Source organism: Prionailurus viverrinus, chromosome D4, assembly GCF_022837055.1.
Source record: "Prionailurus viverrinus isolate Anna chromosome D4, UM_Priviv_1.0, whole genome shotgun sequence".
In the NCBI taxonomy this organism is placed as follows: domain Eukaryota; kingdom Metazoa; phylum Chordata; class Mammalia; order Carnivora; family Felidae; genus Prionailurus; species Prionailurus viverrinus.
In genome coordinates, this window is record NC_062573.1 from 92,998,650 (window position 1) to 93,025,044 (window position 26,395).

General features: G+C 67.8%; 2 protein-coding genes across 6 annotated transcripts; one reads left to right on the forward strand and one right to left on the reverse strand.

Annotated features, from left to right (window-relative positions):
* The first annotated feature begins 371 nt into the window (after nucleotides 1-371).
* On the forward strand, nucleotides 372-13,389 carry AGPAT2 (1-acylglycerol-3-phosphate O-acyltransferase 2). Of its 2 annotated transcripts, none has more exons than XM_047829760.1 (6): nucleotides 372-646; nucleotides 8,306-8,439; nucleotides 8,852-9,027; nucleotides 10,172-10,267; nucleotides 11,770-11,842; nucleotides 12,671-13,389. In XM_047829760.1, the coding sequence occupies exons 1-6, from the start codon at nucleotides 465-467 to the stop codon at nucleotides 12,844-12,846; spliced, it is 837 nt and encodes a 278-aa protein (XP_047685716.1). In that variant the 5' UTR covers nucleotides 372-464; the 3' UTR covers nucleotides 12,847-13,389. The 2 variants fall into 2 exon arrangements, with proteins under 2 accessions (XP_047685716.1, XP_047685715.1); XM_047829759.1 differs by lacking the exon at nucleotides 372-646 and adding an exon at nucleotides 821-1,179.
* A 453-nt stretch (nucleotides 13,390-13,842) lies between these two features.
* On the reverse strand, nucleotides 13,843-21,371 carry EGFL7 (EGF like domain multiple 7). 4 transcript variants are annotated; one of them, XM_047829764.1, is made up of 9 exons: nucleotides 21,276-21,371; nucleotides 17,589-17,710; nucleotides 17,352-17,468; nucleotides 16,346-16,461; nucleotides 16,014-16,106; nucleotides 15,710-15,874; nucleotides 14,931-14,995; nucleotides 14,255-14,417; nucleotides 13,843-14,082 (listed from the first exon to the last, which is right to left on the reverse strand). In XM_047829764.1, exons 2-9 carry the CDS (start codon nucleotides 17,666-17,668, stop codon nucleotides 14,060-14,062), a joined length of 822 nt encoding a protein of 273 aa, XP_047685720.1. In that variant the 5' UTR covers nucleotides 17,669-17,710; nucleotides 21,276-21,371; the 3' UTR covers nucleotides 13,843-14,059. The 4 variants fall into 4 exon arrangements, with proteins under 4 accessions (XP_047685720.1, XP_047685718.1, XP_047685721.1 ...); XM_047829762.1 differs by having other exon boundaries at nucleotides 16,014-16,109; XM_047829765.1 differs by having other exon boundaries at nucleotides 14,255-14,455; nucleotides 16,014-16,109.
* Between the last annotated feature and the right edge of the window lie 5,024 nt (nucleotides 21,372-26,395).

Below are 26,395 nucleotides of genomic sequence, written 5' to 3' on the forward strand. Positions count from 1 at the left end.
TCGTCACTGGGGCGCGGTTGTTCGGCCACCGGGCCGCCAGGGCCGTGGCGTCCTTGGGTCGCCTTTGGAGCTCCGGTTCCGGGCTAAGGGGCCGCGGGGATGTGGGGGGACACGAGGAGGGGCGGGGCGGCCGGCACAGCGGGGGTGGGGGTGGGGCCGGGCGGCGGTGTCGGGGTCCAGGCCACCGGGCTGCGCGGCTGCGGGGCCGGGACGGGGGCCGCGCCGCCCGGAGCCGCGCGACCCGCGGGAGTGTGACGGGACGGGGCGGGGCGGGACGGGGCGGGACGGGGCGGGCGCGCCTCACCTAGCCGCTTCCTGGGCGCGCTGGCTGCCCTCTCCGCCCCGCCCCTGCGCCCTCGCAATAAGAGGCGCGGGCGCGGCGGGAGCCCGCCAGCCGCCGCCAGCCCGCAGGTCGCCTTCGCGCAGGGGGGCCGAGGCGGGCGCCGTCGGGGCGCGGCGGGGCCATGGGGCTCTGGCCGTGGCTGACGGGGGCTCTGCTGCTGCTGCTGCTGCTGGTGCAGCTGAGCCGCTCGGCCCGGTTCTACGCCAAGGTCTCCCTGTACTGCGCGCTCTGCGTGTCGGCGTCCACCCTGGCCGCGGTCATCTGCCTGCTGCGGCACGGCGGCCGGACGGTGGAGAACTTGAGGCAAGGGGGCCGGGGGCTCGGGGGCCGGGGAGGGGGGCTCGGGGACAGCCCCGGGTGGGGCGGAGCGCCGGCCGCCGCCCGCTTCCGCTTCCCTAACTTTCTTCTCTCCTGTCCCTCCTTCCTGCCCCGCCCGCGCCTCTCGGGGCTCCCGGGCGGGCGCGCGGGGGCGCGGGGGGCCCCGCGGTCACAATGTCGCCGCGCCCGGGAGCCCTCCCCCGCTCCCCCGCCCCCCCAGCCCCCCCCCCCCCGCGCCCGGGGGCGGCCGCCTCGGAGGTCTGGGTCTCCCGCGCCGCCGCGTCCTTCCGGCCCCGGGACGCGCGGGACGCGCCGGGGGACGCCGGGGGGCGGCGGGGGGCCGAGCGGCTCCGGGCGCGCTCCTGCTTCACCCGGGGGCTGCGGGGCCGGCCCCGGGGTGGGCTTGGCCGGAGCGCCGTGGAGTCTGGGGCGCCCCTGTCCCCTCCGCACCTCCTCCTGCCTCCGCCCCCTGAACGCACCTGTGCTCCGACGCCTCCCCTCCGTTCCCTTCTTCTAAGGTACGAGGCTCCCTGGTGGGAAGGAAGGGCGGTTTGGGCCCGGGGTCCAGCCTCAAGCCTGGGGAAGGAAGGGAGTGGCGCCTGGAACTTTTCTCTGGACAACTCTGGGAGCCGTAGGTGCGGTGCTGAGGGCTGGCGGGCCTGGGGTGGGGAGGGGAGGTCAGGTGGGGGCCTCTCCGGGCCAGAGGCTAAGGGGGGGCAAGGCTGCCTGAGCAGGGGCGTCCTCCTGCCCTGTGGGATCCCAGGCGCGGCTTTGGCTGCCATTTCTGTCTGTGGCTTTTGCAACAGCCTCTTGGCTGTGACCTGCCGTGAGGGTATTTGGTCTCTGAGGTCCCTGCCCCCTGTGTGGTTACAGGGCAGTTGGTGAGGGTTGCTGGCTTGCTCCCACCTCTGTCCTTGTCCATCCAGGCTGCCGGGGCCGGCCCACACTTTGTGGGGCCTCAGGCCCTGTCTTTCGGGGCTGGTGGCTTCCCGTGGTACCCGGAGTAGGTGAGGACTGGGACTGCAGGGCCCTCAGTGGGTCTCTGGTCCCCCGCCCACCACCACCAGGGCCCAGACAGGCGTCCACGGGAGTGCAGACCCCAGGGACAGCCCGGGGGTGGCCCTTCCAGGCCGTCTTCCCTCTTGGGGAGGGAAGGGCAGGGCCTCCTTTGGGGGTGGGTCCCCAAAGCTGGGCCCCCACCACTCCAGGGCAGGGGTGCCGGAGGCTGCAAACGTCTCTGACTGCCCGGCCCCTTGCAGGGGCCTCCACTGGGCGCAGGAGGAGAGGTGTGGGTTCAGGGACCCACAGGCCGGAGGGCTTCTTGGAGGTGGTGCTGCCTGGCAAGAGCCGGGCCAGGGGACGGCACCTCTGGTTCTGAGGCGGGGGGAGCCCCGGGCCGAGCTGTCCCGGGGCAGTGGGGGGGGGGGGGGGGGGCAGGCGGAGAGCTGGGCCCAGAGCAGGTTTCCAGAAGCGACAGGAGGCGGGGAGGTGGCCCGCCCCTCCCCCCACCTTGTGTCATCAGGTGGCCTCTTTAGAAGCAGCTTTCTTGTCTTTTAAAAGGACTGACTCAGACTTCAAAGCTGCCTCCCAGGGGTCACATCAGAAGCCACCAGGCTCCTTTCTGACTTGGTGACTGGACCTGGCAGGCTGGCCACACTAGGACTGGGCCTGCCCTTGGCCCCGCCCCCCCGGCTTGGGTCTGCTCTCCTTGGTCCCAGTGGCCTGAGATTCTGGCCCACTCGGGTGTCCTCCTGGGACTGTAGAGGCTCTGATGGGGGGGGGGGGGCTTCCTGCTGCCCTCCCCTCCCTAGGGCAGCCCCGGATCCAGGCTCTGCGTGGGGGGGGGCACCCCAGGATACTGCCAGGTAATGGCAGGTGCTGTGTTCTCCCCAGGGAGAGACCACAGCCTCCTTCCCCTGGATCGTCAGGTCCCACAGGGGTGGGTCACAGGGATGTGAGCCCCTGGCGATAGTGGGGGCACTGGTGGGGCATGCTGTGAGCAGGAGTTCCCCGAAGGGGCGGGGTGGGGGGGTTGCCCCAGGACGGGACCCGGGAGGATGGAGATGGACCCCTGAGCACCCTGGGTGCCTGGCTGCTCTGCTCTCCAGCCCCGCCCTGACTTCTGGAAGAGGCCACCTTGCCTGAGGCCACAGCCTCTACTCCCATCTCCCGTGGGCTGCTGTACCTCCATTGTGGGGACGGGCATTATCCTGTGCCTCACTTAACTGCTGAGGAGTCCGGGGTGTGACCGAAACCCGCAGGTATAAGGCCTGCACAGTGCGGGGGGGGTGGGGGAGGTGGCCGCCCAGGGTCCCGGAGTTAGACATGGCGGAACTGGGGGGCCGACCCGCTGGGAATGACTCCCAAGTGCGTGTTTTGTCTTTTCCCTCCGTGCCCACCCAGCTCTGTGGGGCTGGATGCCAGGCTCTGGGCACTGGAGCCCTGGGGGGGGGGGCAGCCCTGCTCTGCCAAGTTGGTCCCCAGGGAGCCTTTGCCTGTTAGACTGAAGTTTGCAGGGTGCGGGGAGCAGTGATGGGAACAGAAGAGCTGAGGAGACCCCGGCCCGGCTGGGGGCTGAGACTAAGAACTCCTCCCAGGCTGATTGTGCTCTGTTGGCTGGGGTGGGTGGAGTTATTAGGTCGTCTTCCCCATCCTGGGAGGAGAGGCCCTTAATACACCCATTTGACAGAAAAATAAAGCTTTTCTGTGCTGCCTGTGTGAGAAGTAGGTTCCGCCGCAGGGTCAGGAGATCCTGGTAAGAGCCGCTTAACCAAGAGGCTTTACTCTTTTGTGCATCGAGGGAGACCAGAGCCGGGCCGCCCAGGTCCACGGAAAGCTTCCGGCCCCTCCGGCCCCGTGGCTCCGCCGTTCTCGGGGTCCGGGATGCCGCTGCTGTGGCAGGGCCGCTGGGGGTTGGCCCGCGTGCTTCTGCGTCCTTCCGAACTGTCAGGACCCAGGTGGCATAGCTCTTAGCTTCGAGGAGGTGGGGGGTGGGGGCAGCGAGGCACGGTTTGTGCAGCCGATGCGTTGTTTCGGCCGGAGACCGGAGGCTTATCGATGCCGGTCAGGGTTTGAACCCAGAACAGCCCAGCCTCTTAGCCAGCCACTCGGTGGTCCTGTGGGGGTGCATGGAGGGGGGCACGGTGCAGTCGGGAAGTCACGTGGCACGTGGGCACCGGCCGGGGGTCCTGGTGTTGCAGGAAGGTCTGCCTTTGTTTTTCTTGGGGTAGGACGGCCAGGGGCAGTGTCCTTCCCTGGATGTGCTGCTCGGAGCCCTGGAGACCCTGCCTGGGGACTAAGAGCTTGCCGGCCCCCCCTCCTTCCAGCCCCCTGGTGTGCACCCCATTCCCACACGGCCCCTCCTAACACCTCTGGGCGTCCTGCTGCACAGGCTGGAAACCCCACCCCACCCGGCCCCTGCCCCCTCCTTGTGCTCCGACACGTCGCACACGTGGAAAACATTCCTGCCCTGCCAGGTGGCCTCTCCGGAGCCTCCTGTCCCCTGAGCAGATCGATGGCTCCATGCTGCCTTCCTGGCAGGGCTGTCCCCCAGATGAACCCACTGAGACCTAGCTCTCGGGGCGGCAGGGGGTGGGGGGAGGCGACGGGCGCAAACCCAGAGGGGCCTGGCTGCGGGCTGGTGCACCTCCCCCGCCCAAGTCCAGGGGCTGGGGCAAAGGTCAGCAGGCGGCCTGGGACTGGCCTTGAACTTCCTTCCAGCTGCTGGGGCACAGTGCTGGCTGGGGGGTGGGGGGGCGGGGGGAGGGCTCTCACTCTCATCCGCTTTGGATTCTTACGTGCTTGCGACACCACATTTCACTCTTCAGTTGCTCCCAGGGTCGCAGCCTCCTGGGCTCAAGGTCCACACCCTTCCCCATTCACAGGCAGACATGAATGCTTAGTGAGGTCAGGTGCATCGCCCAAGGTCATGGCCAGAGAAGGGAGCCAGGATCCGGATCTGCCTCACCTAGAGCTTGCGAAGGCCCCACGTGTCCTCAGGCTAAGTGCAGAAGGTCTGAGGAGCCTGGGCTCTCCTGGGGCACTGGAAGGATCTGTGGCATCCTAGTGCTCAGAGGTTCTAGGTGGTTCTGGGTTGGGTAGAGGGCTCCTGAGAAAGATCCAGGAAGGGCCAGGACGGCCCATCTATCTGCTCGACAAACCATCCTGCTCCCGGGGGCCACGCGCCATGAGGTGGAAAGGTGGCACCTGTCACCCACCTGGCAGCGGGCACCCACCAGGCCACCTGGGCTACACCTGGGGAGGTGGGGTCACGGAGTTGGAGGCTAGGGATGGAGAACAGCCCCCAGAGCTGTGCGGCCGAGTCCCCGGGGCCAGCACCGGGGACACCCGGCTCCCGAGAGGGCGGCCCCCCTATGCTCTGCGGCTGCCGGAAGGGTACAGTGGGGCTGGGCTCAGGACAATGGCGGCTGCTTTGGGCTGGCCGAGTGGGGACGGCGTCACTTCTGCCTGGGTGGTGTCTCCAGAGCCTCAGGGAAGGGAGGGAGGCCTCACAGCAGCTTCTGGAATTCGGTCTTGCAATCCCGAGTCTTCACCCCCACCTCCGCTTGCCCTTTGCCTGGCATCTTCTGTTTGTTTTCGGAAAACCGGGTTAAGAGTGGGTCCCCGCCCACCTGGCGTCCCTGCGGTGTGACCTTGGACGGGCGGCTTCACTGCTGAGCCTGGACTCCCTCCTCCGTGGGGTGGATGTCCCGGGCGTGCCCACCTCGCGGGGCTACTGTCTGAGCTGAACGTGAGGGTTCCGTGCGAGGCGTGGGGGGGGGGCGTGCCCACCTGCCACGGCTCTCCGGGGGTGGGGGGGGGAGCCCCGCTTTCTCTCCCTGGAGGCGCGCGGGGGGGCACCCGAAAGGGTCCTCGCTTTGCTTCCTTCACGTTGAGAAACTCTTAAAAAGTTCACCTCGCTCACGCTTTTACGGAAGACCTTGGAGCGACGTGACGTCAGGAGAGGGAGAGGTGGGGGCGCGCTGCCTCCAGAGACTATGCTGTGTCCCCGGGGACGCACCGGTGCCTCCTCCAATCCCAGCGTGCACCTTGCTTTGGCAGCCTGCCCGGGTCACGGCAGCTGCCGAGTGTCGTGGTGCGTGTGTGTGTGTGTGTGTGTGTGTGTGCGCGCGCGCGCGCCCAGCACGCTGCCTGAGGTCCGCACACGGTATTCCCCGCAGTTCTGGAAAAACCAGTCCGCAGCCAATGCCTTCCAGTAGATACAAAGAGAAATCCTGACAGAAAAGGGAGAGAAGTCCTGGAGACAGGCAGACGCCGGGGACGGCCACATCTCAGTGGGGGTGTGTCGGTGCTACCGAGCTGGACGTTTAAGAACGACTAAGGTGATAAGTTTTATGTCACGTGTATTTTACCACCATTTTTAAAGAGAGGGAGAGAGAGAGATACAAAGAAAGGGAGAAAGAAGCGGGCAAGTGGCTCCACCAGAGAGAACGGCGAGCACTTGCGCGTGTGGCCCGAGACCCTGTGCGGCGGCGGGAGGCGCCCCGAGTGAGTGGGGGTCTCCCTGGCTGCCTTGTGCCCAGCGCCCCACGAATCCACCTCTCCCTGGGGCGGGCGACACCTGCACGGCTGCCGTTTTCTGATTCGGACCACCCTGGAGGGGCGCAGGGCCGGCCTCAGGATCGGATCCCGGGAGAGGCACCTGATTTCCTGGTGGCAATTTCCCATTGCCGGGCAATGCCGACCTGCCCTCCAGGCCTGGCTGTGCCGGCCGCCCGAGGGCTGATGCCGATTCCCCTCTAGATGCAGCCAGGGTTCTGGTTCCCATGTGCTTCGCTCTGACTGCTGGTGAAACGGAGGCTTTTGCCTGTTTACTGGCCATTTCCATCGTTCCTCTTTGCGAAGCACCTGCTCGTGACCCCTCCTTGTCCCCTCGGTCCTCACAGTGACCGAGAAGTGCTCTTTGCAGATGAGAAACTGGGGCCCGTGGAAGGCCAGCAGCCGGCTAGCACAGCCCCGGAGCGGGAAGGGATGTACGGGCAGGTGTGGCCGAGGCTGGCAGGTCCGGGGAGGGAGCTGGCCTAATCACCTCGCCCAGCAGCCCCACGTTAGCTGCTGCGCCTCCCTGGGGCTCAGTGTCCCCATCTGCAACACGGGGCAGCTGGGTGACACACAGCTTGCAGACGCACGGCCAGCCCTGAAGCCTCAGCTCACAGGGGGCCCCGGAGGAGCCGGACCCACAGACACAGGGAGTGGGAGGGAGCGGGGGGAGGGGAGGGTCCGTGTTCAGTGGGACAGAGTTGGGTCTGGAGGGTGAGGTGGTCCTGGCACGGTTGCACAACCGTGTGAATGTGCGCGATGCCGCTGGGCTGTGTGTGCTTAAGAGCAGTTGAGACAGTACGTTTTAGGTCATGTGTGTTTTACGACAATTTAAAAAACCGGAGTCTGGCTTTGAGTCCAGCGCTGAGTCTCTGCTCTCCTGACAGCCATCCCTGGGCCTTGGGCGGTTTCTTCCCCCTTCTGTATAAAGCGGGAAATCCCTCCCTTCCCATCAAGACCGTGGACGGCCTCCGCTAACTCAGGGGCTGGAGGGCGCCCGAACCTTCGGGGAGAAAGAGACACTTCTGGGTCAGGAACCCTTGGGTCCGTGGGGGCACATCTTTAGTCGCCTGCCCCCCCCCCCCCCCCCCGCAGGGAAAGGGAAAGACCCAGGGGCCCTGCAGGGAGTTGACATGACACTGAGCCTCACGCCTTGGGCTCCGTCACCCCACGGACCCCTGATGGGTCCCTTCCAGGGTACGAGCAAAGCGTCCCAGGCCACTCTGCCTCCCTGTGTTCTCCAAGGCCGGCCAGCACCTGCAGGCACATCCCCACAGACATACCCACTCACACCCGCCACATGCTGCTTGGAGGCGGCCCCTGAGGGTCCCCGATGCTCCAGAGCAGCGACCTGCGGGGGCGGGGGCGGGGGCGGGTGGTGTCCCAGGCCCGTGTGCATCCTGCCTCCTTTCCTCTCTCGCCTGTGCCCTCGGGGAGTTTTTAATGTTTATTTACCTGAGAGAGAGAGAGAGAGAGAGAGAGAGAGAGAGAGACAGAGTGTGAGCAGGGGAGGGGCAGAGAGAGGGAGACACAGAATCTGAAGCCGCCTCCAGGCTCTGAGCTGTTGGCACAGAGCCCGACGCGGGGCTCGAACCCACGAACCGCGAGATCACGACCTGAGCCGAAGTCGGACGCTTAACCGACTGAGCCGCCCAGGCACCCCTATAATTATTATTTTTTATTTTTATAAGTAATCTCTACACCCAACGTGGGGCTCGAACCCACAGCCCTGAGATCAAGAGGGGCACGTTCCACCGACTGAGCCAGCCGGGCGCCCCTCCACGTTGGGTTTTTAGTCGCTGACACAGCCAGGAACCAGACCCAGGCTGGCCCTGGGGGCTCTCAGCCTCCAGCCTCCAGCCTCCTTCCAGCTGAGTCTCCCACTTGGCTGAGCAAGCAGGGGTGTCCGGGTGAGGGCGGGGTCACACGGGCAGGTCCCTGGAAAGCAGATGTGGAAGTGGGCGCCCTCCCCTTTGCAAAGGGCAAGCCGGGGCTCCCTCTGCCGTGGGGATCTCTGCTGTGTCTCTGTCTCCAGTCCGGCTGCGGGCCAGCGGGGCCCTGCTCACTGATGCTGTCTCTCTTTAGCATCATCAGTTGGTTTGTCCGGACCTTCAAGTATGTATTCGGCCTTCGCTTTGACATAAAGGGCCGCCAGAAGCTGGAGGTGGACCACCCGTGTGTCATCATTTCTAACCACCAGAGCATCCTGGACATGATGGGTAAGGCGGGGCCGCGGAGGGGCTGGTGGGAGAGCTGGCCCTTCCCAGCTGCAGGCCCAGCCCGGGACCCTGCCCCGGTCTCTGTGGGGGAGACGCTTCAGGGAGGTAGAGCCCGGGCCCGGATGAGCCGGCGGGTGAGGGGATGCTGACCCGGGCCAGCGGGACCCGTGCCTCCCTGCAGCCACACAAAGCTGCATGTGCCTGACGCTGCGCATGGGGCGCTGACGGCTGGGAGTTCCGCTTCACTCCCCCCCTTTGCAGGCGGGAGGCAGGGGTGGCTAGTGGGAAGGCATGATCGGCCCAGGCCTGTTGGTGGTCGAGGCACGGGGCTGGCGCTCTCCTCCTGGGGAAAGATGGCTGCCAGGCTCTGAGCACGGCCTCCACCTGCCTGGTGTCCCATGGCCACCTGCAGGCCTTATGGAGGCCCTACCCAAGCGCTGCGTGCAGATTGCCAAGCGGGAGCTGCTCTTCACGGGGCCTGTGGGCCTGATCATGTACCTCGGGGGTGTCTTCTTCATCAACCGGCAGCGCTCCAGGACCGCCATGACCGTGATGGCCGACGTGGGCAAGCGCATGGTCAGGGAGAATGTGAGTGTGGGCGGGGTGGCCGCCGGGGACAAGTGCGTGGTCAGGGACAGAGTGAGTGTGGGCGTGATGGCCGCCGTGGACAAGTGCGTGGTCAGGGACAGAGTGAGTGTGGGCGTGATGGCCGCCGTGGGCAATCGCGTGGTCAGGGACAGAGTGAGTATGGGCATGATGGCCGCCGTGGGCAATCGCGTGGTCAGGGACAGAGTGAGTGTGGGCGTGATGGCCGCCGTGGGCAATCGCGTGGTCAGGGACAGAGTGAGTATGGGCGTGATGGCCGCCGGGGACAAGTACGTGGTGAGGGACAGAGTGAGTGTGGGCGTGATGGCTGCCGTGGACAAGTGCGTGGTCAGGGACGGAGTGAGTGTGGGCGTGATGGCCGCCGTGGACAAGTACGTGGTCAGGGACAGAGTGAGTGTGGGCGTGATGGCCGCCGGGGACAAGTGCGTGGTCAGGGACAGAGTGAGTGTGGGCGTGATGGCCGCCGTGGACAAGTGCGTGGTCAGGGACGGAGTGAGTGTGGGCGTGATGGCCGCCGGGGACAAGTGCGTGGTCAGGGACGGAGTGAGTGTGGGCGTGATGGCCGCCGGGGACAAGTGCGTGGTCAGGGACGGAGTGAGTGTGGGCGTGATGGCCGCCGGGGACAAGTGCGTGGTCAGGGACGGAGTGAGTGTGGGCGTGATGGCCGCCGTGGACAAGTACGTGGTCAGGGACAGAGTGAGTGTGGGCGTGATGGCCGCCGGGGACAAGTGCGTGGTCAGGGACGGAGTGAGTGTGGGTGTGATGGCCGCCGGGGACAAGTGCGTGGTAAGGGACGGAGTGAGTGTGGGCGTGATGGCCGCCGTGGACAAGTGCGTGGTCAGGGACGGAGTGAGTGTGGGCGTGATGGCCGCCGGGGACAAGTGCGTGGTCAGGGACGGAGTGAGTGTGGGCGTGATGGCCGCCGTGGGCACCCGCGTGGTCAGGGACAGTGTGAACGTGGGGTTCGGGCCTGCTCGGCACTGCACAGGCTGCCACGTTGTCGTGCAGAACGGCCCTCGGGAGCAGTGCCTACGCGTTAGCGGCGGTGGTCTCGGCGAGGAGCGGGGCTCCTTTGGAGGGGACGGACTGTGAGGTTCCGCTCCAGCTGCCCCTCTCTCCCCTGCAGCTCAAGGTGTGGGTCTACCCTGAGGGCACGAGGAACGACAACGGGGACCTGCTACCTTTCAAGAAGGGTGCCTTCTACCTGGCGATCCAGGCCCAGGTACACCAGGGCAGCGCCCTCTCCGGGGAGGGGGGCAGGGAAGCGGGTCCCGGTCGGCTTCAGGCGGAAGGCGGCTGCCTGGCCACGGCCCCTCGGCACCTGCTTCCTGACCCGTGACGGAGGGCGTTTCTTCGGGCCTCTTCACCCACTCTGAGCACCAGGGCTGGTGGCTGATCGGGTCCAGTGGGCAGTGGGACTCACACTTGTCAGCGGGGCACCCGTGCCTGGAGCTCCAGCACCCCCGGGTTGGAGCTGGCCAGGCAAGGGGCCCCCGCAGGGAGGCTGGGGTCGGCATAGAAGGCAGAGGCGGCGGGCCTGTTTGCTGAGCGCCCGGGAAGGCCGAGTGCTCGTTGGGTCCCGCAGAACCGCTGGCTGGAGCGGGGTTTCGGGGGCACCAGCGGGTCCAGAGGGGCAGGGCTGCGCAGAGCCGGAGGCGGGCCTGGGGAGAGCGAGCTGCGAGCTCTGCGCTGGGCCGTTGTGCTCTGGCCCAAGGCGCAGTTTGTCCAAGAGGGGCTTGGGGGTGATGCCGGGAGAACTGGAGGCACATCCGTCAACGGGGCAGGGTCTCCTGGTGGGGAACGGGCGCCCTGTCCCACGCCCTGTCGGGGGGTGTTCGTGTAGGGGAAAGTCATCGTCTGGGGTCAGGGGAAGGGGCTGTCCTCCTGCCCAGTTGGGGTCTGGGAGGGGGCTGGGCAGGGGTCTGCTCTCCTGATCCCCACCTGTGCCGGGTGGCCTCTGGCGCCCCCTGGTGTCTGGCCCCGAGCACGGCTCGCAGGGGCTCCCAGCTCACACACCCGATGCCCTGGGTGCGTGGGGCGGAGGGGCCCGGAGCCGGCAGTGCCTCAGCAAGGCTCTCTCAAGCCCTGGACCTGCGGCCCCTCCAGCTGGGAGGTGGAAGGCACCCCTGCCACATGCCTGGGGCCGATGTCACTTCCCTGGGCTGGTGGCATGAGAGAGAGGGGTGGTGGGAGAGGGGACACTGAGGTGTGGCAGAGCTGGGGGGAGACGGCCTCAGCCAGGAGGCTGGGCATCTTCCCCTGTCCTCTCCCCTGGTTAGAGCTGCGCCGGGATGGGGGAGGGGTGGGCCCAAAGACCTCAGTAACCTCCTGCTAAACTGGACAGGACCCTGACCCCCCCCCCACCCCTCCCCTCCCCTGGGCCATCAGGACCGTAGGGGCACCGATATGTATCATAAGGACATGTGCCAGCCCAGGAGGCTTCCTGGTGGAAAGGAACGCTCGAGTGAAGATGTGTGGGATGCGTTTACGGAACTCTGGGCCACCCGGGGCGTGAAAGGTGTCCCCGGCCCAGGGGTCAGTGTGCAGAAGGGCCCTGAGGCAGGTCAGCACGTCTGTCCTGCGGCCATGGCACTCCCAGCACCTCCTCAGGCCGAAGGCAAGCGGGTGGCCAGGCAGGGCTCCCCAGTGGCTCATTCTTGGGGCCCCGGGTGGGCGGGGGTGGGCTCCTGTGTGTCCTCAGACACCGTGGCTTCCTGTCCACAGGTGCCTGTCATCCCCGTGGTTTACTCCAGCTTCTCTTCCTTCTATAACTACAAGACGAAGTTCTTCACCTCAGGTAGCGCCCCCCCCCCCTCCACCGGTCCCCACACTCGGGCATAGCACCCTCAGCCGCAGGACGCCCAGAACCCCAGTGGGATAGTTCCCGTCTCTGGGAGGCTCCTCTGGGCCAGACCCTGCCCCTCCGTGATCACGTGGTGAGTGGAGAAGGCAGGCGGGACTCTGGAGTCCCAGCCACGAGCTGAGGCCGGCAGCAGGGGGCCCATTTCCCAGATGAGGACGCGGAGGCTGGCAGAGGGTGGGGTAGGTGCCCGAGTTCACACACACAGGCCCAGGCTGGGCAGCGGCCTCCCAGGTACCCCTGCGCCCACCAGCCAGGGACCTCGGGGCCGCTACCCTTCCTTCCAGACCCTAAGTGTGGGCACCTGGTGCCTGGGTGGGAGGGTGGGGCCAAAGGTTGAAGGGCTGTGGGGGGAGGAGCCTTGCTGTGTCCCGCCCCCAGATGTGAGACTCCCGACCACCTAAACCATCACGGGGGATGAGAGCGCGACGGCGGGTGTGGGTGCCCGGGAGGGCGCAGAAGTGTTCAGCTTGGCAGGGCTGGTAGGGGCGCCTAGAGCCGTCAGAACCTGCAGAGCGCGTACTTTGGAGCTTTGGTTGTGTCACTTATTCTCCGTTAAAAACCAACCATCTGAGACCAGGGTGTCCAGGAAAGGACCCAGCCTGGCGGGGCCTTGGGAGGCTCCAGGGAAGGCCAGTGGGCGGCCGAGGAGCAGGAGGAAGGGGGTGCAGGAGGCGCGGGAGCCAAGAGAGGCCGCAACACGGGCGCCCGGAAAGCAGGCGCTGGCGGGGGCCCCCAGGCCACTGATGCCCCCCCCCCCAACAGGAACGATCAGGGTGGAGGTGCTGGATGCCATCCCCACCAGTGGCCTCACCGTCGCTGATGTCCCCAAGCTTATGGATAGCTGCCACCAGGCCATGAGGACCACCTTCCTCCGCATCTCCAAGACACCCCAGGAGAACGGGGCCACCGCAAGGCCTGGTTCCCAGCCCGCCCAGTAGCCGAAGCGGGGCAGGACCTGGGGGCAGGACGGGGCCGACCGGGGGCAGGGCCTGACTGGAGAATGGACCGAGGGACCTCCTCCCCTGCCCCAGCTGCTAAACGTCACTGTGTCCCGCTCCTATGTGGTTCTCCCAGCTTTGGTTTGGCCCCGGATGCAGGCCACTGCTTCCTGTCACGGGCCTCGGATCCAGGCCTCTCATGTCCCCCAGGAGAGTCAGCTGGACCCTCCTCACGGAGCCTACCCTTGGGCCTCCCGGATCTGGGAGCAGGCCTGGGCCCAGACGGGCTGGCGGCCTCGGGGTGGATGGCCGGCGCTGAGACACTCTACCCTCCTGCCTGGGCCCGCGGGGTGCAGAAGCGGGGTGCAGGGCGGGCCCTTCGGGAGAAACGGGACTCTAGGTGGGGGCCAGACACCCGGTCCTGTGCAACCGGGGCCTCGGAGAGCCAGAAAGCAGAGGTCCTTGCTCCACTGGCCTCGGGGAGCAGGGCGGGTGCCCGGGCACCGCATTCCGTTGTTTTTTATAAAGGAACTCTCGGCAGTGCCTGGTGACTCGTGATCACTCGGGGCGGGCGGGACGCCACAGCCCTCGGCTCCCGTGCGCATAGCGTGGGCGCCTCTGCCTCTCCGCTCCAGGGGCCAGGCCCACGATCATCCTGCATTGCTGTCTTCCGTGGGTGGGGGTGTCCACCTAACTGGGCTGTGGGCATCCCGGGGATCTGGGGAAGGAGGCTGAAGATCTGCTCTTTGCCCCCTGGGGGTAAAGCCAACTTGCCACCTAGAGGCTAGTTTCGCCTTCCCGGAAATCACCTGCTCCAGCCCCTGCCGCAGAGGGAGGACCGGGACCCTCCATAGGAGGCTGTAGAGAGGGGCTGTGTGGCTGCAGCCCCCTGCCCCGCCCCACGGCTGCCACCTTTCCCTCCCCCTAGGCAGCAGGTGTCCCCTCCCCCCAGGCAGCTTCAGAACGCCCTCCACGATCCACCAAGGACACAGCGGCTCCTGAACCTTCACTTTATTCTGACACAGATCACAAGAGGCTCCCCGATGTGCTGCCCAGCGACAAAGACCCTCGTACCTTCCCTCCGCCATGGGCCCGCTGGTGGGGGTGCAGAGGTGCCGGCCAGGCGGAGGCTGGATTCATACCTACAAGGAACGAATCCCGCCCCACCCAGCACCGTGGTGACCGGCTCTCAGGAGCCAGAGCCGGGAACGCATCACAGCTCCTTCTTGCAGGAACCTGTGGGCGGGTGAAGGGCTGAGGTCAGAGGTCAGTGCCCCCCCACCTCCCCCCCACCCCCCGCCCGGGGCAGGGCTGCCCCACCCCGCCCTCTGGCCCCAGCCCCCAGAGCCCTCAGGCTCCCAGGGAGCTCCGTGGGTGGGGAGGTGGGCACCGGGACCCCAGCACTCACAGGACCCCAGCTGCTCCTCCAGGAAGGAGATCTGCTCACTCAGAGAGTCGATGCGGTCCAGCTGCTGGAAGGAGTGAGCCAGGAGGCTGCCGGGGTCGGGGAGCCCGTGCTCCAGGGCCCTCGAGGCCAGGCTATGCAGCGGGGCCAGCACCAGCTGCAGCTTCTGTGGGGCAGGCAGAAGGTTCCCTCTCTGCTCTGCAGCTGTTAGGGAGCACTGGCCAGTAAGGCCTGCCGACGCCCACCCCCAGCTCTTCAGGGCCCTGGGTATTCACCCGAGGGAGCTTCTGGGCCAGGAGGGCCAGACAGCGGGCCACAGGGGGACACCACATGGGCCAGTCCAGTGACGGTCCCCAAGGCCCAGGATCCCGGGTCAGGGGATCTAGGAGGGGTGGACCAGAGCTTTCCAGGGGTCATCGAGCCAATGGGCCCATGGAAAGACGGCAGGGAGGAGGGTAGGGGTGGACCTGTGCCCGCCTGAGGGGGCGTGGCCAAGCTTGGTCCCTCCTCCCCTGGGGCTCCCAGGCATCAGTCCGCTGCCCCTGCCAGGCCCCGGCTGGCAGTACCCAGGAGGCCTCCTTCCCGGGACCACCTCCACTGAACCCCGCAACCACTCTGAGGGTCTGAGCTACGTGACGGGAGACAACGGGGGGGAGGGGGGTCCCGGCCCAGGCCTCACCTGTTCCAGCACGTCCACCCTTGACCGAAGCCTCCGCACCTCCTCCTCGACTGTGCCGTCTGTTCCTGGGGAGATCCCGGTGCTGAGTCGGGCAGGCCCAGCCCCACACCCCAGGCTGGCTCCTCACCTCCCCCGGGAGACCTCCCGGCCTCCGCCGAGCGTGGGGCACGGGTCTGGAGACGGGGGCTCAAGCCCCAGCGGTCACAGACCCAGCTGCCATCGCGAGCCCACCCCTACGGCAGGTGCCCAGGCGGGCCCGCAGACCACCTCCGCACACCTCGGTGCCCCCCGTCCCGGCCCCCACGCTGTGCCAGGGGCCCCGCGGTGCTGAGTGGTCCGAGCCGAGGTCCACACTGCGCTCCTGGTGCCAGGCTGCCGACAGCGCATTATTACTCACGGTACGAGTTTGAAGTGTCACAGCGCGTACCAAAAGTAATAATGTCCCGTCGGCAGCGGAGGTGTGGCTTCTCCCGGCTGCCCGGGCAGGGGCCGCGGAGAAGACGCAGGGTGGGGGCCTTCTTCCACTCTCTCGGCGGAGATGAGGCCCCCTCTCGGCAACCCGTCCCGTGATGCGCCGGGGGGACGGCCACCCGCCTTTCCCCTGGGGAAGACCCCCACTTCTGCCCGGGTCAGGGAGATGGCCTGCCGCCCGGGGCTGGCTGCCCCCACGGTGGCGGGCACAGATCGGCAGGGTGACGCCCAGCCCCCTCTCGGGCCCTCCCTGTCCCACCTCCCAGCACAGCAGCAAGGACGTGGGCGGGGGCGAGGGGGAAGCTTACCTGTCGTGGGGTTCGGGGCTAGCCGGGGGGTCCCTCTCTCGGGCAGGCAGAGGGCACCATCTGCGGACGGGCTGTGCCCCTCCTGACACCGGCACGAGTAACTGCCCGCGGTGTTGATGCAGTGCTGGGGGCAGGGGCCCCGTCTGGTACTGCATTCGTCCACGTCTGCGGGAAGAGGGGTGTGGGCAGGGAGGGGCACCCACACTGAGCCCCCTTAACACCCGCCAGTCGGCAGGCCACCCGGGACACCCAGGGTGGCGTGCACAGGACCCCTCCCCTCCGGAGGGACGGGAGCCAGCCTCACCTGTCTGGCAGGTGTCACCCTGCCATCCTGGAGGGCAGTGACAGTGACCGGGCCGGACACAGCTCCCTCCGTTCTGGCACGGGGGCTGGCATACTGCTGTTGAGGGAGAGGCCTGTCACGGACCGAGGGGGGGCCCCAGGGCCCTGCAGGGGTGGCAGCCGGGGAAGGGGCGCCGTGCAGCAAGGAGGCGCTCCACTCAGGCGAGAGCAGCAGGTGCTCTGCCCGGGGTCTGGAAAGGGAGATGGGGTGTGGCATGCCCAGGCCGCAGGAGCAGTTGGCTAACTGGCTGACTGGGTGCTGTGGGGCCCCTGGGGCGGCCCTGCACCTCTCACCTGCTCCACAGGCCCTCGGGAGTCCACTGGTCCTCTTCCAGCCGGGGCAGCAAGCGTAGCGAGGCCTGGTGGAGGCCGGCCCGGGGCTGCGACGGTAGGCAGTCCTGTAGATGGTCCTGCCGGGTGTGCGGGGGCAGTGGGGCGTCAGCAGACCCGGGCTGGTCCTCCCAGCTCTTCACCGGCCTTCCCTCCCCGGGAGCCGGGCCCCTGGATGCTGAGGGTGCCCTCCTGGGCCAGCACCGCTCAAGCCCCCAGTGCAGGAACCACCTGCGGCCTGGGATCCTGGACGCCCAGCCCCGCTCTGAGCAGGCCCAGGAAGGGGTGACTCCCGAGTGGGGCTTTGCCAGCCCCTCCTTGGCCGGCCTGCCCAGTGGCAGGTGCACGGGACAGGGCCCCACCCCTCACTGGGCATGCATCTCAGGGTCGCAGCCTGGGCCCCACCCACACTGCCCCCACCTTCTTGGCCAGCTGGGGGTGCGGGGATATCCCACAGGGAGGTCTTTGAGAACCCCCGCAGAAAGCAAAATCTTTTTTAAGGCAAGTTGCCAGCCGAGGACGGGAGACGCGCCCCCTCGTGCTGGCCACTGGGATGTCCTGGGTGTGTGGGGGCAGGGTCTCTGTCTGGTGACCACTGGGGCTGTCACAGGGAGAGGGGGACCCACTGGGGCTCCAAGGCAGGTGTCGGGGAGGCAGGCATCTCAAGCGGTAAGAACTTGTAGCCAGCCATGCTGGGAGCGGGCGAGCCCCCCTGAAAGCAGAGGGGAGCGGGCAAGATGGGTGACCCCCTCCGAAGATGGGGGGGCGGGCAGGGAGGAGATGATGTCTGAGACTAACCACAGCCACGGCCCGGGACCAGGACTGGCCTAAGTCGACAGGGACGCCGGCCTCTGCCGTCCACTCAGTGAGTCCTTTGACCCCTCCGGGTCGCTTGGGGCGACCCACCCTCCTGGGCCTCAGGGTTTACGTGTGGCAGATGGGGGCCCTGCCGGGAGCGGGGGGCACTCACCGGTAGGTGCTGCAGGCTCGGTGCCCGTCACAGGTGGTGAGGTAGGGCTGGTACGCCCGCTGCACAAAAGACTCAGACTCGGGGCCCCTGGGAGCCCCGACGGCACACACCTTGCGGCTACAGAGGAGGGGGGAGCAGCGTGTCAGCCCGGGGCTCCCGGAGCCCAGACTCTGGGGAGGGGCCGAGGGCTCCTGTGGCCTCCCCCGCCCCCCCGCAGTGGCCAGAGGGCCGACTCACCCAGGCCCGAAGACGTGCTCAGTGCCACCCACTGCCAGCACCAGGAGCCACCCCAGAAGCAGCTCCCTGGAGTCACACATGGCCCGTGCGTCCCAGCGGGTTGGCCTTCTCCTGACGGTGGCCTGGAGCACAAGGCACAACCCCCTAAGTCCCTCTGCGGACCCCTCCTTGAGCCTGTACCTCTGCGGGCGACGGCGCCCTGGGTCTGTGACACCCGTCCCGTGCAGCCGCTTCCCCAGCAGGAGAGCCCCAAGGCCAGTGCCAGTCCCATCCTCCCCCAACCTGTCTCAGCAGGTGAGGCCGGCCCTTTGCCAGTCACAGGGGCCCAGGACCAGAAGCCGGCACCCTCACGGTGGGGGCGGAGGCATGTTGGTCTGGGTGAACCGTGAAGGTGTCTGTGGCTCCAGCAAAGTTCACCTGGGAAGGTGGGGGCCCAGAGGGAGCCTCTGCACCCGTTCTAACGCCCTGGCTAGTGCCCTCCTTGTCCTGGCAGGACAGTACCAATCTCAGTCTGCACACGGGGCGTTAGTGAGCAGAGCTGGAACCCAGCCCAGCTGGCTTGGCCCTCGGGCCCTCAGTGTCCTCATCTGCCAAATGGGGAGCCAGCCGTGGCGGGGGGGGGGGGGGGGTGGGCAATGAGGGTGCAGGCGTTCAGCATGCGGGAGCCATACGGTCCTGAGAACGGGGCAGAGCCTGCGTATAGGAGGGGGTCACTCCTACACTGGGGTCTGACCGGTTTGGCCCAGGGATCCCAGGACAGCGGGGCGGGGGGCACTGGAGGAGCCCTTCCCACATGCCAGTGGAGCCAGAGGCCATCCCTCTGTGCTGTGGATGGAAGTCAAGGAGGCTGGGAGAGGAGTCCTGGGAATGTGAGAAACCCCAGCCCAGAATTACTGGTCTGCAACATGCTGAGGGCGCTGTGCGGTCTGGGGGGTTACCAGCTATGTGCGCAACCAAGCATCTGGGTAGACGGGGAGCTCCCCGCCCCCATGCTCCAGGCACCCCACCCGAGGCCCCCAAGGGGCTGGGTCCCACCCAGGTGGGCAGCGCCTGGCCCTACGGGGCATTCAGCAGGAAAGCACACAGGAAAAAGCTGAACTTCTGTGGGGGCAGGAGGTAGAATCGGGTAGGTCGCCCCCTTCTCTGGGACACCACGAGGGTCTCAGAGGCCCCTTCTCCAGCTCTGACAGCTGGTCCCATAAAGAGTGAGGCCCACAGAGCCCCACCCCGACGGGAGAGTGCTACCACAGCTGGTCTGCACCGTAGGCTGGGAGTGGGGTCGGCGCTCTGGCCCCCCCCCCCCCCGCGTCACATGGACCCACGTGGGGCGGAGAGGCCTTCCTTCCCACACCCCTGCTCTTGGTCGGTGGCCAAGCGGGGAGGGCAGGGGGAAGCCGAGGTGCTGGGACTTAGTTTGGGGGGCTGTGCGGTGCTTCTCAGCAGTCTGTGGGCAGGGGCACGTCCTGTCAGAGCCAGGGAGGGGGCGCTCGGGAGTGGACCCTGGGGGGGAGCACAGCACACCGTTAGGGGGGGCACTCCTGGGGGTCTAGGCAAGCAGGAGAGGATGGGAGCAGGTGGCACTGGGGAGCAGGCCAGGCCCTGGGAAGGCAGAGGTGGGTCAGAGAGCTGGGCAGGAGCCCACCAGGGGCCCACAGACCCTGTGCCCCCCCCCCCCCCGTGCTAGGTGCCTGGTGGGGGCGCAGGGCTCAGTTCTTGCAGATGTAACTGCCCCCCACACACAGCCGCCCCAGCACCTCCCCTGCTCATGCTTTAAAAGAGGAGAGTCAGTGTTTGAAGTCATGTTTCCTCCCGGGCTGGGGGAGGCCGAGGGTGCTGCCTGGCCTGTGCTAGGCTGGCAGAATGTCATTTCCCTTCGCGGTGACAGCCCAGCTGGGGCGGAGGAGCCAGGGCGGGGGTGGCCGCAGCGCCTCAGGTTGCGAAGCGATAACGTCCCACCCTCCCGGAGGGTCAGCGTGAGCCCAGCCCACTTCCCTCCCACCTGCCTGCGCGGCATCCCCGCAGCGCCCACCCGGGGGAGGGCTGGGTCCGCAGAGGGAGGGGCCCGACTCGCCGCAAAGCGACGGCCCTGGGTCCCCCTTCCACCGAGAGGGGTGCCCTGGACATTAGGACCCTGGGAGGGCAGAAAGGCGGGGTTACGGGGCACCGGGGAAGCGTCCTCTCCGCCGCCTGCCCCTTGCCTCCCCTCCCCCTGCACGTCGGCCCCGCGGGGGGTGGGGGTGAGGAGGGAGAGACACGGGGTCTGGGGCCCGCGAGGCCCTGAGTCAGGCCCTGGGTCGGGGGGGGGGCGACGCTCAGGTCCCAGACGCGGGTGAGGGGCTGCGACGCCCCCCGCCCCCCTCGGGCCCCCGCGCGGCCCGGCTCGTCGCCTGTTACCGGCAGGGGGCGCCCTTTCCCGAGGCCGCCGGGCCCATTCTCCGGACCCGGCGCAGGATCCGGGCAGGGCCGGGGGTCGCGTCCCCGCGCGGCAGCCCCGGCGCCCCCGGCCCGCTCACCTCTCGACTCCCCGCGGTCGCTCCGCGTCGCCCCCCAGCTCCGCGCGCGCCAGGGCCCCCGACCTCCCCCGCCCCAGCGCGCAGACCCCGCCCTCGGCGCTCCCCGCGCCCCCCGGCCCGGCGCCCGCTCCCTCCGCACTCACCGCCCGAGCCGGGCGCGCACGCGCCGCCGCCGCCGCCGCCGCCGCCGCCGCCGCCGCCGCGCCGAGGGGCCCCGGCCCCGCCCTCCGCCCCGCCCCGCCCCCGCCCCCGGCACGCCCCGGGTGGGCCCCGAGGCCCCGCGCCCGCCCCCATTGCGCAGATGGGGACACTGAGGCCCGCGGCCAGGGCGCGCCCCACCCCCCACCCCGGGCACGGCGGTGAGTCAGCCCGAACCCGGGGCTTCGGACGCGCACCCGCCGCGGCGCGCCGCCCCTCCCGAGCCCGCTCCGAGGCCCCGCAGCGGAGCGCGGCGCGGCCGCAGGGGACGCAGGACCGCGACGCCAGCCAGCCCGGAGGCCGCGTGGGGAGCCCTCGACCCCGCAGGCTGAGCCCCAGACGCTGGGGATGGCCGTCACAACGGGGTGGCCAGCTCGCTAGGCACCGGGGGCTGATTGAAGCTGGCCACTACCTTGCAGCCCCACGCGGGGTGGACATAACGACCCCGGTGGCCCGGAGACCCCGTACTTAGACCAGAGCCCGGCTGGATCCTGAGTGTGACACTAAGCGACCCTCCCAACCAGAGTGCCAGGTTAGGGGCCCTGCGGGACCCCCACTGGGCACCCCCCCTCCGTTCAGGACAGTCAGGACCACCCCTGAGTGTTCCTCAGGCCCCCGGGGAGCCCCGGCACCCGAATCCCACCGTCACCAGCAGGGACTCCCGGGCTCCGTTTCTGCATTTGTAATGACGACTAAGGCAGCCCCAGGGGCAGCAGTGCCCAGTGCAAGACGTGGCTCACGGAGCCGGAACCGGGCGTAGATATGCCCTACCTGGGAGAGCTGGTATTAGTGGGTCATTTCTGTGCCACGATTGTCACGGCCATCATCATGGGCGAGGCGCGGTGGGGGCCGGGGGCGGGGGGCGCTTGAAGCAGAGCCCGGGCCCTGGTCACCTACGTGCACCACGTGTGTGTGGAACACATTCCCAGGCACAGCCAGACCCCTGCTGCTGCCCAGAAGCTTGCTGTGGACTCACCTGGAGGAGGGGGCTCCGTCATCCCCTGGGCTCGCGTGGCAGCCGCTCTTCCGGGTGGCGGGGGCTGCCGGTGCCTCCCTCGTGCTGAGGTCTGCAGGTCAGAGACATAGCGTGGGTTGGCACACAACCTTGGTCACCCCGACGTCCGGGGGCTGGGAAGGGGGCCAGGCTCCTTGCCCCTGTGGGGCCTCAGCCTGCATTTGCCCCAACAGACTCTACCCCCGTGATGGCTGAAGCCAGATGCGTCTTTCCAGTTCTGCCTGTGCTCCCACCGTCAGCCTAGAGACAGACCGGCCTTGGGTCCCCTCGGGCAGGCTGCTGGGGGAGGGTCCTGCAAACTCCTGGGCGCGGCGAGGGCTCCTTGCAGAGCCAGTGGCTGTGGGGTGTCTGACCATGGCCCACTCTGGGTCAGACCCAAGCGGTAAAGAGTTAAGAGCCAGGCCTGGGGAGGTCTTCCCTGCCCTGTCCCCTGCCCCCATCCTGTCCCTGACCCTTTGGCCCCTGCAGCCTGGCTGGGTCCTCTGGTCCTCACTCTGCCGGTAACCCGGGCTGAGGCCTCGTCCTCTGCTTCTTCATCTGAGAAATGGGGGTTCGTCAGACACACTGCTGATGGGCCCGTGGGACAACAGAGCGGCCAAAGCCAGAGGGGCCTCCACGTGGGCTGAGGTCTTTGGGTGGGGACTCGGGCCCTCTGGGTGGAGGGGGTAGAGGAAAAACAGGCCCCCCGCAGCCTCTCTCTGCCTGAGGCCCCCCCAGCCCTGCTCCTGAAGCCAGCCCGGCAGGAAGCGGGGGGCTCCTTCTGGTCCCATGTTCACTTTTGCTTTGGGGCTCCTCCCTGTGAGCCCAGTGCCCCCTCTGCCTCCCCTCCCAGACCTGCCTCGGGAGTGCCTGCCCACCCCTGAGGATGCCCCCGGGCCCCCAGGCTCCCTGAGAGGAGGGCTGAGCCAGCCTCGGGGGCGGGGGGCTTTTCCAGGACAGCAGAGTCAGCCAGAAGGAGGGTGTGTGGAGGGTGGGGGGCACCGGCCACATTTGGCTTCTCCTTTCAGGGGTCACAGCAGAGGCTGGGCCACCCAGGGCCAAGGGTTCAGGCCGGGGCCCCAGAGTCCATCTAGACTGGGCCACCCAGTAGCGGGCGCCCTCGGCCCAGGGGCCCGAGTGCCCTCCATGCGTTGGGAACGGCACCGATTGGGAAGAAAGGAGGTGGCGGCTGGAGCTCAGAGGTGACACGGGTGCACGCCAGCCGACAGCTGCTGTGGTCAGCGGGGCCCGCTCCCTGCCCCCCCCGACGTCACCCCTGCCGTACCTGATATTGCCCAGGCCCGGGCTTGGCCGTGGCCACCATCGCTGCCTCCGGGGGCCAGAGATGGACCCCAGCCCTGTCCTGCCGCACCGAGGCACCTCCGGAGGCCGCCCGCCTGGCCTGCCCCCTGGAGCTTCCCTCTCGGCTCTGCGGGCAGCCGTCAAGGCAGGGAGGCTCCTCCCGGGCAAGGAAGGGCGGCTTTTTATGCACCGTCCCGTGTAAATCAGGATTGGGATGGGCCCTTCCCGGCCGGACTTCCTGTGTGTGTTCCCCGCTGATAACAGGGAGCTGTCAGCGAATAAACAGGAGGCCCAGGGGCGGGCGGGGGCCGTCAAGGGGGGTGGCCTGGCTGAACTGTGGGCAGGGGTGGGGGACTCGTCCCCTGGGACCTCTAACTCTGAAGCAGCCGGAGACCAGCCTCAGGCCCGGCTGGCGACCCTGGGACCCACCGGTCCCTGTGTGTGGCAGAGGACGTGGCTGGGAAGGCCCTGGGCCCAGCCACCTGGTGGGACCGCAGGCCACGTTCCTGCAGCTCTGCAGAAGGGACTGTTTGTTCTGTGCCCCTGGACTCTCCCCCAGGGCGTGTACCCGCACTCCCAGATGTGCGTGTCACAGGGTGGGAGGCAGGGCCCACAGCCCTGGGCGGGGGCACCCAGCCAGAAGAGACCTGGGGACAGGCAAGGTAGGCTGGTAGTCAGAGAGCAGCCCATTCGATGTGTCCCGGGGACCCAGTGTGGCTCGGTAGGGGTGACAGGGAGGGACAGTCATCAGCTTGAAGCCTTCTCCAGGAAAGCCACCCCAAGGGGCAGTGAGCCCCGAGTCCTGGAGCTGTGCCAGCACGGGGCCTCTCTTGGGGGCAGGGAAAGCGTGTCCCCTGGCCCTCCTGCCTCCTTCGGCCTCCAGAAGGCTGAGGGGTGGGAGGGGTGAGGGTGGAAATGGAGGAACGCAGGAGCTTTTGGGCGGCCAAAGGGGGTGCTTCCTCGGTTTGGCCAGGGGGTTCAGCCCCCAGCCCCCCGGACTGACCCTGTTTCCTCATATAGGTGGTGCTGGGGACCCACAGATTGGGCATCAGTTGCTGTGATCGGGGTGCGTGGGTGCCCAAGGCGGGGCTGGGCAGCCGCTGAGGACACACCCAGACCACACAGTTGGCAGAGGGTCCCTGATCACGCAGGGCCACTCCAAACCCTGGCTGTCCTGGGGGTTCGAGCCTTGCTCCGGGGTCGGCCCCTTCCCGCCCACGGCCTGGAACACCCTCATTTCTCTGGCCTTGAGCGCCTCTGCTGGCCCTTACCTCCCTCCGGCCCCACCCAACTGGATGTCCTGGCCAAGAGGGGCAGGTGGAGGGCAGCTTGGAAAATTCCCCCAGAGCGACCGGCCTCCTCCCCCACCCCCACGGTTGGGGCAGGGTCTGCTGCAGCCACAGGACTGGGGGGCCCTTCTCGGTGGTGCCCCCCCTCCCGCCCCAAGGCTGGAGCTGGCAGCCGAAACCCTCCTCCCTGTCACCCCACGCCCCCGCGCCGTCCGTCCCTTCCCCACATTCGCCCCATATTCAGCAATGGCTGAATGTACTCTACAGAGCGTGAGAGAGGCGTCCCCGCGGCCCACCGCACCCAGACCCCCACCCGGAGATGTGCTCCGAGCCCCCGGGTGGGAGACCAGCAGACATCAGGGCTGGCTGCACCCGGCCCCCTTTTGTGTACATGTGGGGAAACTGAGACCCAGGGGAGGGAGACTTGCCCCAGGTGAACAGTGGGGCAGAGCAGGGCCGGAACGGGGCAGGACTGGTTGGCTCCTTCCTTCTGCCTTTCCTTTTTCCACGACTGCCTCCCCGCTCCCTCAGGGGGTCAGCCCCCCACCCTCAGACCTTCCCTGCCAGTGCGGGGGGGGGGGTGGGGGGTGCTGACTTTGGGAGTAGCTAATTAGCCAATTATGGGAATGGTTAGTGGCTCAGCTTTCCCTTTAAAGCTTGGGCTTGTTAGGGAACTTTCTGGAAGGATGCCGCAGAGCACAGAGGCACAAACACGGGGAGAGGGAAGAAAGCCGGGCTCCCTGGCCCCTGGGTGCCAGCCAGGGTGGGGCCCAGGCTCTGCCTGCTGCCCACCTGTCCTGTAGCCCCCACTGCCCTGCCTCCAGCCCCTCCCTGAGCTGAGATCGGAACCGGTCTAAGGAAAGGAGGCCTTGGGTCCAGGCGCTAAGGGCCCAGCTTCTCCCTGACTTGTCACGTAAACCCTGCTGTGCCCTCCACTCTCAGGTTCCCGGAGCCTCAGGGGCAGACGCAGGAGGAGGGCTGGGGTCCTGCCCTAACCCGGCCCGTTAGGGACGGGAAGGAAGGAGACGGGTGTGGGGGAACTCCAGGAGGCCCCGGGGGGCCTGGAGAGGGGCGAGGCGTGCCTTCTGCCCCACGGCCTCCCCGGGGTGATGGGTGGGTGGAAGGAGGCCTCCTGGAGGGGTGGGCTGGGGCTCCCTCCACCCCCACCCCCCACCCAGCCTCTTCTCTCACCCCCGATGCCACCCGTGTAGACTCACGAAACACACAGCCTGCCCTCACGGAGTCATCTTTGGGAGGAGTCAGTGTTCCTGTGCCCCAGGCCCATATGCCCTGGGGGCTGGGTGGGTCCCAGGCATACCTGGGCAGCTCAGAGACCTGGGCCCGGAGCCTGGCCGGCTTCCGGCATGGCATCCGAGGCTGGAGAAAGCTTGCTTTCCATTGCTGGAGACTCTGGGCCTCAGTTTCCCCCACCCACCCCAGGCACAGTAGAGCTAGATCCTTGCAGCTGGCTCCCAGTCTGCTTGAAAGTTCTGAAGTCGGTTGGACTTCAGTTGGTTGGAAAGGGGTCTTGCTGCCTTACCTTCCCTGAGCGTGACGGTCAGGCAGTGGGGCGTGGCACAGGTCAGCCAGGAGCTCCTGGGACCCCTCACCACCGAGGTTTCGGTCTCTGCAGCCCCTGGAGAGGGTAGACCGAGCCCCCAGCAGAGGCCGGCTCAGGCGGCTTGAGGCCGAGGGGCACCGGGCGAGGCGTGTGACCAGGGCTGCAGGAAGGAGGGACGAGAGCGCAGAGGAGAGATGGGCCTTCCTGTTTACCCCCGGAGCAGCCGCTGGCCTCGGGATAGGGTGACTCTGTCACCACGGCGGGGTCCAGCTTCTCGCCAGATGTGCCGAGCCTTCACCAAGGGATGCGCCGGGCCCGGTGACCTGTCTGTCCCCGGTGGGGGCTGGGTACCCCCAGGCCGGGTGAGCCGTCGATGCCTGAGCTGGGCAAGGTCTCAAAGGGAACCCGACGTTTTCTAGGGAGCCTGGGGTCTTCAGTGCTCCGTCCTCCACCCCACTGCCCACGGGCCCCCTCGCGGCCTGCCTGCTGGAACCCCCCCCCCCGTGCCAGGCACCGGGCACGGCACTCACAAAATAGCCTTCAGATGATGCATCGGAGGCAGCCAGGGGCAGCCAGTGGGAAATGAAAGCCCTGGTCGTGGGGCCCAGGGGGGCCTGAGCAGCGGGACATCCTTGGGGGACGCTTGGTCCCTTCTCCCTGCCCCCCGGGGCCCCACCTCCTGGGGACTGCCCATGCCGTCTCGATACCCTTCCTGCGGCCCGTCCACCGCTGCTCAGGCCAGAGGGCCAGGATGCTGCCTTTGCCCCGTCCTTCGTTCCCATAGACCCCCACGGGCTGTGCCTTCAGAACACGTCCCTCCTGCCACTGCCCCATTCTGGTCCAGGCCATCATGCTTCTTACCTGGTGACCTCCTCCTTGGCCCACGGGGTAGCCCTGTCCCCCATCCTGGTTTTTAGGGAGCTTTGTGAGGGTGACATCAGATCGTGTGA